Source organism: Hemiscyllium ocellatum, chromosome 13 (genome assembly GCF_020745735.1).
Source record: "Hemiscyllium ocellatum isolate sHemOce1 chromosome 13, sHemOce1.pat.X.cur, whole genome shotgun sequence".
Lineage (NCBI taxonomy): Eukaryota > Metazoa > Chordata > Chondrichthyes > Orectolobiformes > Hemiscylliidae > Hemiscyllium > Hemiscyllium ocellatum.
This window is the reverse complement of record NC_083413.1, coordinates 12,261,718-12,273,503: the sequence shown is the minus strand read 5'-3', so window position 1 is coordinate 12,273,503 and position 11,786 is coordinate 12,261,718. Positions and strand designations below refer to the sequence as shown.

At 45.2% G+C, this 11,786-nt stretch overlaps 1 protein-coding gene across 1 annotated transcript in view; it reads left to right on the top strand.

Moving 5' to 3' along the window:
- The first annotated feature begins 6,502 nt into the window (after positions 1 to 6,502).
- Positions 6,503 to 11,786, top strand: part of tm4sf18 (transmembrane 4 L six family member 18) — a 30,015-nt gene continuing 24,731 nt past the window's right edge. Inside the window, exon 1 of the mRNA XM_060834379.1 lies at positions 6,503 to 6,736. Within this exon, the coding sequence (XP_060690362.1) occupies positions 6,503 to 6,736 (234 nt within the window). The remainder of the gene's footprint in view (positions 6,737 to 11,786) is intronic.

The window sequence follows — 11,786 nt, the reverse complement described above, 5'->3', positions numbered from 1 at the left end:
ACTGCCAAAATCCTGGGGGTTATTATTGACCAGAAACACAACTGGACTCACCACATAAACACAATTATTGCAAGAGTAGGTCAGAGGCTACAAATACTGTGGTGAGTAACTTTCTGACTCCACAAAGGCTGTCCACCAACTACAAGGCACAAGTCAGGAGTATGATGAAATTATCTCCATTTGCCCGAATGGGTGCACTCCCAACAACACTCAAGAAGCTTGACACCATCAAGGACAAAACAGACCACTTAATTGGCACCAAATCCACAAGCATCCACTCCCTCCACCATTAGTGCTCAGTAGCAGCAGTGTGTACTATTTGCACGATACACTGCAGAAATTCACCAAAGATTCTCAGACAGAAACTTCCAAACCCACGGCACTTCCATCGAGAAGGACAAAGGCAGCAAATACGTGGGAACACCACAACCTTCACGTTCCCCTCCACTCACCATCCTGACCTGGAAATATATCGCCGTTCCTTCACTGTTGCTGGATCAAAATCCTGGAATTCCCTTTCAAAGGGCATTGTGGATCACCCCACTGCAGGTGGACTGCAGCTGTTCAAGCTCACCACCAATTTCTGAAGGGCAACTAGGGACGGGTCAGTCAGCGATGTCCACATCCCACAAATGAGTAAATAGTAAAAAGGAAAGTGCATCGGGACTGTCAAGGTGGAGTTAAAAACAAATGCTAGTTATTTCAGACCACTTGCTTCCACTTGATGGACAGCTCCAACTGCTTATTTAATGGAAACATTTGTTGACGTGTGGTATTAAGCGCTTGAGTGAGATGGTGATGTAAGGGATTAGATGAAGCAATTTCAGTATCTTGATTTTTATTTCAGTAACAATTAAAGTGCATTTTTTTCATGAATGACATAATCAATAGGCTGGAAACTTTATTGTCTGTCAGAATGTCTCCTGAGTAATGCCCATGTTCGGTAATAGATTCATACAGCAGAGAAAAGGCCTTTCGGCCTATCGAGTCTACACTGACATAATTACATTAAAAGCGTGCTAATCCCAATTTCCTGCACTTGTTCTATTTCCTTGCATGTTATGATATTTGAAGCACTCACCCAAATATTTTTGAAAGGTTGTATGTTTTCCATCCTCCATTACCGTCCCATTCCAGATTCCAAGCATCCACCGAGTGAATAAGTATATTTGTCCCAAATCTCACTAAATCTCCTCCCCTTCACCCTAAAACTGTCTCCTCTCATGATTGGCCCCTCAGCCAAGGGGGACCAGCTGCTCTCTGTTCACCCTGTCCATTCCCCTCACAACCTTGTATACCTCAATCATGCTCCTCCCTCAACCTTCTCTGCTTTAAAGAAATCGTCTAGATTAGAGTGGTGCTGGAAAAGCACAGCAGGTCAGGCAGCATCTGAGGAGCAGGAAAATCGACGTTTCGGGCAAAAACGAATTCCTGATGAAGGGCTTTTACCCGAAACGTCGATTTTCCTGCTCCTCAGATGCTGCCTGACCTGCTGTGCTTTTAAAGCACCACTCCAATTTTGACTCTAATTTCCAGCATCTGCAGTCCTCACCTTTTGTCTTGAAAGAAAATGTGATGTGGAGATGCTGGTGTTGGACTGGGGTGGACAAAGTCAGAAGTCACATGACACCAGGTTATAGTCCAGCAGGTTTATTTAAAATGACAAGCTTTTGGAGCACTGCCCCTTCATCAGGTGAAGTGACTATTACCTGGTGTCATGTGACTTCTGACTGAAGAAAACAATCCAAACTTCTCCAGTCTCTCCTTGTAGCTTAATTTCTCCATCTCAGGCAACATCCTGGTGAACTAAGTAGGTGATTTAGCATGGGGTTGGAAGGGCAAATGCTGTTCCATGGAGGATATAAGATGGGGTTGAGTTAGCATAGTGGCTATAAAGGGTCAGCTGAATACTAGAGGTATATGGGGCATGAGGAGTATTGGAAGATGGATAGCTTTGTATATAAGTGGAGAAATTGCAGAAGGCTGCCTCATAGAGGGACTTAGGGGAACTGTTGCATGAAATGCAGAAAGCTAGCGCACAGGTGTCTTACTGCAGCTGTACCAGGTGCTGGGGAGACCACATCTGGAGTAATGTGAGCAGCCTTGGCCCCTTTTTTCAAAAGGAAAGGTGTCATTTCATTGGAGGCAGTTCAGATAAGGTTCACAAGGATGATCTCTGATTTGGAAGGATTGTCTTATGAGCAAAGGTTAAACAGTTTGGGACTCAACTCACTGGCATCTAAAAGAACAAATTATGATCTTATTGAAACATACAAGATTCTTCAGAAGCTTGACAGGGTGAATGTTGAGAGGATGTTTCCCCTCATGGGACAGCTAGGACCAGAGTGCTCAGTCTCAGAATAGAGGAACACCAATGAGTAGGATGAGGAAGAATTTGTTCTCTCAGAGGGTTGAGAGTCTTTGGAACTCCCTGCTGTTGAGGGGTAAAATCCTAAGGTATAGTTAAGACCATAAGACCAGAAGACATGGGAGTGGAAGTAAAGCCATTCAGCCCATTGAGTTCACTCTGCCATTCAATCATGGCTGATGGGCATTTCAACGCCACTTACCGCACTCTCGCTGTATTCCTGAATATTAAAGGAAGAGATAGATAGATTCTTGATGAGTAGAGGATCAAGGGTTACAGAAAAAGGGCAGCAAAGTGAACGTGAGGAATGTTGGATCACCAACTTAATGAGTGGTGGAGCAGATTTGAGGGACCGAATGGCCTATTCCAATTCCTGTTTATTGGCATTGATTTGCATTTACTTTGTTTTTCTTTTGTCAATTTCACTATCAAAGTTACATCCTGCCTTCCTTTGGAGTTCCTTTATGCATTTTACTTGTTTTAGTACCACCTCCAAATTTGAACGTCACTCCTTACAGCATCATATCCGAAAGATTCTCCCCCCTCCCCAGTGAACCATACAGACTAGGACAGGGCCTATATGACACTGCTGGGCACTCCCAGTCACACTGAAAAGCTATCTTTACATGGGTTTTTCTATCCATTCAATCAACCTGCAATTGCCTTCTTTCTAATTCTGTCTCCTCCACTGCCTTGGGAAGGCAGACATCATCATCAAAGACCCCTCCCTCCCCAGTTATCCTCTCTTCCACTCTCTTCCATCAGGCAAAATATACAAACGTTTGAAAACTTATATCAACAGATTTAAGAACAGCTTTTTCCCTGATGTTATCAGGATTATGAATGGACCACTCATATATTAGAGTTGACCTTTTTCTGTACCTTCTCTGTAGCTGTAGCACTATATTCTGTATTCTGTTCTATTACCCTGATGTTCTGATGTAAAGTAGGTTAGCACACAAAACAATACTTTTCACTGTATCTCGGTCTATGTGACAATAATAAATTAAATCAAAGTGAAATTAAAATCAAATCAGTGATGGCCTGTCAGTGATGTATGCCATTTCCGCTGCCGTTTCTCTATCAGCTAATCCCGATGCCTCCTCAGTTTATTATTCTATATGATACAATTATACTCATTGATAACTGAGCTTCAGAGGCTGAAGGCAGTTGCTGGCTTCTAGAGGATGTGAATGACCTTATTTCGTAGAGTCATAGAATCATAGAGATGTACAGCTTGGAAACAGATCCTTCGGTCCAACTGTCCATGCCGACCAGATATTCCAACCCAATCTAGTCTCACCTGCCAGGACCTGGCCCATTTCCCTCCAAACCCTTCCTATTCATATACCCATCCAAATGCCTCTTAGATGCTGCAATTGTACCAGCCTCCACCACTTCCTCTGGCAGCTTATTCCATACACGTACCACCCTCTGCATGAAAAAGTTGCCCCTTTTATATCTTTCCCCGCTCACCCTAAACCTATGCCCTCTAGTTCTGGACTCCCCGACCCCAGGGAAAAGATTTTGTCTATTTATCATATCCATGCCCCTCATAATTTTGTAAACCTCTATAAGGTCACCCCTCAGCCTCTGACGCTCCAGGGAAAACAGCCCCAGCCTATTCAGACTCTCCCTATAGCTCAGATCCTCCAACCCTGGCAACATCCTTGTAAATCTTTTCTGAATCCTTTCAAGCTTCACAACATCTTTCCGCTGGGAAGGAGACCAGAATTGCACGCAATATTCCAACAGTGGCCTAACCAATATCCTGTACAGCCGCAACATGACCTCCCAACTCCTGTACTCAATACTCTGACCAATAAAGGAAAGCATACAAAATACCTCCTTCACTATCCTATCTACCTCTGACTCTACTTTCAAGGAGCGATGAACCTGCACTCCAAGGTCTCTTTGTTCAGCAACACTCTCTAGGACCTTACCATTAAGTGTATAAGTCCTGCTCTGATTTGTTTTCCCAAAATGCAGCACATCGCATTTATCTGAATTAAACTCCATCTGCCACTTCTCAGCCCATTGGCCCATCTGGTCCAGATCCTGTTGTAATCTAAGGTAACCTTCTTTGCTGTCCACTGCACCTCCAATTTTGGTGTCACCCACAAACTTACTAAGTGTACGTACCTCTTATGCTCGCATCCAAATCATTTATGTAAATTACAAAAAGTAGAGGGCCCAGCACTGATTCTTGCGGCACTCCACTGGTCACAGGCCTCCAGTCTGAAAACCAACCCTTCACCACCACCCTCTGTCTTCTACCTTTGAACCTGTGCTGTATCCAAATGGCTAGTTCTCCTTGTATTCCATGGTATCTAACCTTTCTAACCAGTCTCCCATGGGGAACCTTGTCGAAAGCCTTACGGAAGTCCATATAGATCACATGTACCTTTCTGCCCTCATCAATCCTCTTTGTTACTTTCTCAAAAAACTCAATCAAGTTTGTAAGACATGTTGACTATCCCTAATCAGTCTTTGCCTTTCCAAATACATGTACATCCTGTCCCTCAGGATTCCCTCCAACAATTTGCCCACAACCGAGGTCAGGCTCACCTGTCTATAGTTCCCTGGCTTGCCTTTATCGCTCTTTTTATACAGTGGCACCACGTTGGCCAAACTCCAGTCTTCCGGCACCTCACCTGTGACTATCGATGATACAAATATCTCAGCAAGAGGCCCAGCAGTCACTTCTTTAGCTTCTGATCAGGTCCTGGGGATTTATCGGCCTTTATGCATTTCGAATTACATTTTCACAGAAAAACTGAAAGAACTGCAGATGCTGGAAATCAGAAACAAAAACAGAAATTACTGAAAAAGCTCAGCAGGTCTGGCAGCATCCATGGGGAGAGATCAGAGTTAACGTTTCGGGTCCTGTGAACTCACGTTTTTATGTAGTTTGTTGCAGACGTATGGCAATTTTACACATCTGTTATGTCTCCGGATTTAGTAAAACGGTTTCAAACCTTATGAGCTGCCAGAGGAAGTGGTGGGAGGCTGGTACAGTTACAGCATTTAAAAAGCAACTGGATGGGTATATGAAAAAGGAAGGTTTTAGAGGGATTTGGGCCAAATACTGGCAAATGGGACTAGATTAGGTTAGGATATCTGGTCGGCACAGACGAGTTGGACTGAAGGGTCTGTTTCCAAGCTGTACATCTCTTTGACTCTAAGTGGTTACAGATCGAAACATAGACATTGAAACAGAGCAGAATAGAGGAACAGGAGTAGGCCATTTGGCCCTTCTGCCCCAGAACATTGACTTTCCTGCTGCTCGGATGCTGTCTGACCTACTGTGCTTTTCCAGCTTCACATCTATTGACTTCGGCTTCCAGCATCTGCAACCCTCACTGTCTCCTGGTCCTTCAAGCCATCTCTGCCATTTAATGTGATCATGGTTCGTTGTCCAACCCAGTGTCTCCTATTGTAGCTTTTGCCCCACACCCTATAATCCCATTAGCCCAAAGACCTACATCTATCTCTTTCAAAACAATTCAGTGTCTTGACCTCAACTGCTTTCTGTAAGAGAGAATTTCATTACTCTCAGGGTGAATGAATTTCAACTCCTCTCAATCCAAAATGATATCCCTATATCTTCAACCCTGACATAAATATGAGGTAAGTTTTCTGACCTCCAGAGTTTGGGCTTTTTCCTTGAACCTTTGAATTATTTTATGCAAAGCTAGATAGATTCTTGAACAGTTAAGGAATAATGGGATACGGTGAGAGGGTGGGTTAGTGGAGCTGAGTCCATTGAAAAGATCAGCCATAATCTTATTAGATGGTGGAGCAGGCTTGAGGGGCTAGATGCATACTCCTGCTCCTATTTCTTATTTTTTATGTTCCCTGAATTCAAATTGTGTATCAACTTCATAAGATGTAAACTGGGAATGCCATACAATTGGAATTGAGAGTTTGTGGGAGTGATTTTTTTTTGCTTAGTCAGGTCCAAACCTTTCAGTTTTACAGATTATGAGTGTGGACTGTGATATCCTATGCATCACTGGGGCCACTGTTTTCAATGGCATATCTGAAAAGTTTATTCTAGCAGAGACACACCCGTGTAATCGTAAGTATTTAATGACCCACAAGCTAACTAAAACACAATTCCTCATTTGCAAGATGACTACTCAAGAGTTAAACAACAAGGCAGGTGTTCCAAAGGCAGAGGAGAACACCAAGTGTTCTGGAAATTATGCCCGGTGCATTGGCATCACTCTGATCCCTCTTGCGATTTTATGTTTTTTGGCTGACATTGTGCTCTATTTCCCAAATGGGGAGACAAAGTTCGCAGAGAGAGACCAACTCACCTCCGTGGTGTGGTTTTTTGAAGGAATCGGTGGAGGTGGAATATTGGTGGGTATCTCTTGTAGAAAGCCTTTGACTGAAGCCAATGATGGGTAAGCGGGGTTAACATTTCATGTCCAGTGAGCCTTGATCAGAACTGTTAGCAGCTAGGAAAAGGTAGGTATTTATGCTATAGACCAAGTTGAGTGAGAGAAGGGGGGAGGTGAATGGATAGGTGGAGATGGAGCCGAAAGAGAGAGAAAGAGAGAGGCAAGTTGGCTCAGTGGTTAGCACTTCTGGCTCACAGCGGCAGGGACTTGGGTTTGATTCCAGCCTTGGATGACGGTCTGTGTAGAGTTTGTACTTTCTTCCAGTGTCTGTGTGGGTTTCCTCCAGTTTCTCCCACATTACAATGTTGTGCAGATTAGGTGGATTGGCCATGGGATATGCAGGGCTACAGGGATAAGGCAGTGTAGGTGGGGTACTCTTTGGAAGGTTGACAAGTGGCCTGCTTCCACACTGTCGGGATTCAATGATATGAAAGGGGTAGGTTAACAAGGATATTAAGGATAGCAGGCCAGGACAGTGAAAAAGTGGGATAAGTGATAATAAGACTCAAGAGTAGGAGAAAATGGGTGAGCTGTGCTGATTACAACCATATCATGTGGTGGTGGACCTGGGATTAGGTGAGAATGGGTGACTGTGTTAAAATCAGCCCATATCATAACAGGACTGGGTGTAGGGGTGATTAAAAAAAAGGAATCAGGCTCTAAAATGATCATACTCGATGTCGAATCTTGAAGGCTGCAGGGTCCCCAGTTGGAAAATGAAATGTGCTGAGGCTTGCTTTAACACTGCAGCAAGCCCGGGACAGAGAACTGGGTGGGTGTGTGTTGAAGCAACTGAAAGCTCAGGGTCATTTTTGCAGACAGAACGTAGGTGTTCTGCAAAATGGTCAGCCAGAGTGTTTCATTTCACCAATGTAGAGGAGAACACAGTGTGAGTGGGGAATACAGCAGACTGTGTGAAGTGCAGGTAAATCATTGCTCCACCTGGAAGAAGTGGCTGGGACCTTGGAGAGTGGGGAAGGAGGAAGTCAATGGGCTGCTTGTGACGGCACCATTGGGTTTTCGGAACATGAGGGGAATAGAGGAGGAATGGACCACTGAGACAGAGGGAATGCTCTCTATAGAAGGCAGTTAAGGGAGGTGGGGGGGGGGGGAGAATATGTGGCTCATAGTGGCATCTGACTGCAGCTGACAGAAATGGCGGCTTTCATTCCTCGGGCGGCACGGTGGCACAGTGGTTAGCACTGCTGCCTCACAGCGCCTGAGACCTGGGTTCAATTCCCGACTCAGGCGACTGGCTGTGCGGAGTTTGCACGTTCTCCCCGTGTCTGAGTGGGTTTGCTCCGGTTTCCTCCCACAGTCCAAAAGATGTGCGGGTCAGGTGAATTGGCCATGCTAAATTGCCCGTAGTGTTAGGTAAGGGGTAAATGTAGGGGTATGGGTGGGTTGCGCTTCGGCGGGTCGGTGTGGACTTGTTGGGCCGAAGGGCCTGTTCCCACACTGTAAGTAATCTAATCTAGTCTTCAGCACAAATACCATATTTTCCTAGCTTTAACAGTTCTGATGAACAGCCACCATTAACTCTTGCCTATCTTCCCACAGATGCTGCCAGAGCTGCTGAATTTCTCCAGCAATTTCTGTTTTTGTTCCAGATCTCCAGCATCTGCATTTCTCTGTTTTATTTTAGAAAATTAGAAGACGCATTGTAAAACGATTTATGTTTCAAATGGAAAGGTTGCATTGATTTTGGAGGTCGTAAGTTAATAAATCATCTATCTTTCCAATTAAGATACTAACCTGACTTACTGTGCATTTCCATCATTTGCTGTTTTTACTATTTAACGAGAAAACATTTTGCTGATTTAAGAGAGTTGGTGCAGGAACCATAAGGGAGTGTAAATTTTAATTGTTATAATTTGGTATGTGTTATCTGAAAGAGTCTTGCAATAGTAAGTTTTAAATGGGAATCAAAAATATTCTGGAAAGGGAGATAGAAATAGCAAGACTGTGAAGACAGAGCTGGAGAGAAAATGATACTAATTACATAGCTCTTTCAACATTCACCTATTGTACTCTATGCTACTTTCTCTCCACCCCACCCTCCTCTCATTTATCTCTCCACCCTACAGGCACTCTGCCTCTATTCCTGATGAAGGGCTTTTGCCCGAAACGGCAATTTTCCTGCTCCTCGGATGCTGCCTGAACAGCTGTGCTTTTCCAGCACCACTCTGATCTATCTCCTTCAACATGCTAGCATGTGATCACAATGGGCTGAGTGATCTCCATCTCTACTGCGTAATTCAATAATTTGCCTATCCCTTTCTTTGTCATTGCTGGATTCACTAAACCAAATGGGTACTGTTTGAAAAACAGTGCTGTCCTAGTTTGGATATTTTGTTGGACCAATTTTGCTCCACCCAGTTAGTTCATTAAATCCAGGAGAGGAAAGCAAGGATGAAAAGAAAATATTCCTGTGAAGTTTCATTTGTAATGTATTGCTTGATGCAACTTAGGTATTTTAATTCTTCAGCATTGCTATTTAAATAAGTTGCTCTTCTTGTAAGCACTATGGTTAATCACAGTCCTGTACAGGATTAGAGTGGTAATGGAGATGCCCCATTCAAAACGTTGCTGTTTCATTGCACCTTCTTTACAGAGCAGTTTGTAAGATATGCTTCATGTGTGATGATGGAACCCAAAACCACCGTCAGTCTCTGATAATGGTTCATTGTTAAGTTGCTGACTAATGCTTTCTCATCCCCTGTTTCCCCTCCTCTCCTGAAGGTGCGACCTCAGCACGGGGTTTCAGTTTCCATGACAACATTTAGTCCATGCTTAATCTGCTCAGAGGAACAGATGTCTCTCAACATAAAACGAGATTAAACATCCACAGTTTTCATGTGCTGACTTTTCAATGTATTCAATTAAGTGATGGGGTTCTTCCTTGGATGAACCGTTTTGATGCTGAACATTTCCATCTGTTTTCATAGACATAGCATCCTTACAGTGCAGAAAGAGACCAGTCAGCCCATTGAGTCCTCACTGACCCTCTGAAGACCATTCTAGCCAGACTCATTCCCAACACTATCACTGTAACCCTGCATTTCCCATGGTTAACCCACCTAGCCGGCAACTAAACTGTCCATCTTTGGACTGTGGGAGGAAACCAAAATCCCCAGAGGAGACCATCGCAGATACAGGGAGAATGTGCAAACTCTACACAGGCAGTGACCCAAAGGTGGGATCAAAGCCATGTCCCTGGCTCTGTGAGGCAGCAGTGCTGAACACTGTGCTCTGTGCCGCTGTATTGCCCTTTTTTCTGAGAACAATGTGCTCTGTTTATTCTCTGAGGGTATTTCAAACATGATTTCAATCCAAAGATGATTATATTGATGTTCCTTTCAGTGAAAGATCCGAACATCTGTATCAATAAGTGTGAAACTATCAGTGATGGAACACTGGATGATTGGTTAGAGGAATAGCAGAGTTGGAGAGTGAGGCGGTAACTGGATTAGAGAAATAAGGGGTTATTGGGTAAGAGAAAAAGGGAGTAACTGGGTTAGAAAAGTAAGGGGCGACTGGGTTCAGAGGAAGAAGGGGTAAAAAGGTTAGAGATGTGAGGGGTAAATGTGTCAAGAAAGGAAGGGGTAACTGGCTTAGAGAAATGAGTGGGTAACTGAGTTAGAGGAAAGAGGAAGGGGGTAGGTGGGTTAGAGGAATGAGGAAGGCAGTAGGTGGGTTAGGGGAATGAGGAAAGGGTCAGTGGGTTAGAGGAATGAGGAAGGGGTCAGTGGGTTAGGGAAATGGGGAAGGGGGTAGGTGGGTTAGGGGAATGAGGAAGACATAGGTGGGTTAGGGGAATGAGGAAGGGGTTAGGGTAGGTGGGTTAGGGGAATGAGAAAGGGGGTAGGTTGGCTAGAGGAATGAGGAAGGGGGTAGGTGGGTTAGGAGAATGAAGGAGGGGGTAGGTGGGTTAGAGGAATGAGGAAGGGGTCGGTGGGTTAGGGAAATGGGGAAGGGGGGTAGGTGGGTTAGGGGAATGAGGAAGGGGGTAGGTTGGCTAGAGGAATGAGGAAGGGGGTAGGTGGGTTAGGGGAATGAGAAAGGGGGTAGGTGGGCTAGAGGAATGAGGAAGGGGGTAGGTGGGTTAGGGGAATGAGAAAGGGGGTAGGTGGGCTAGAGGAATGAGGAAGGGGGTAGGTGGGTTAGGAGAATGAAGGAGGGGGTAGGTGGGTTAGAGGAATGAAGGAGGGGGTAGGTGGGTACAGGAATGAGGAAGGGGGTAAGTGGGTTAGAGGAATGAAGGAGGGGGTAGGTGGGTTAGGGGAATGAGGAACGGGATAGGTGGTTTAGGGGAGTGAGGAAGGAGGTAGGTGGGTTAGGGGAATGAAGGAGGGGGTAAGTGGGTTAGTGGAATGAGGAAGGGGGTAGGTGGGTTAGGGGAATGAGGAAGGGGGTAGGTGGGTTAGGGGAATGAGGAAGGGGGTAGGTGTACTAGAGGAATGACGAAGGGGGTAGGTGGGTTAGAGGAATGAAGAAGGGGGTAGGTGGTTTAGAAGAATGAGGAAGGGGGTGGGTGGGTTAGGGAAATGAGGAAGGAGGTAGGTGGGTTAGTGGAATGAGGAAGGGGGTAGGTGGGTTAGGGGACTGAGGAAAGGGGTAGCTGTGTTAGGGGAATGAGGAAGGGGGTAGGTGGGTTAGGGGAATGAGGAAGGGGGTAGGTGGGTTAGGGGAATGAGGAAGGGGGTAGGTGGGTTAGGGGAATGAGGAAGGGGTAAGTGGGTTAGAGGAATGAGCTGAAAAATGTGTTGCTGGAAAAGTGCAGAAGGTCAGGCAGCCTCCAAGGAGCAGGAGAATCGACGTTTCAGGCTTAAGCCCTTCTTCAGGAATGAAGAGGGTGTGTTGAGCAGGCTAAGATAAAAGGTAGGGAGGTGGGACTTGGGGGAGGGGCGTTGCGAATGTAATAAGTGGAAGGGGGTTAAGTTGAGGGTGATAGGCCGAAGAGGGGTTGGGGGCGGAGAGGTCAGGAAGAAGATTGCAGGTCAAGAAGG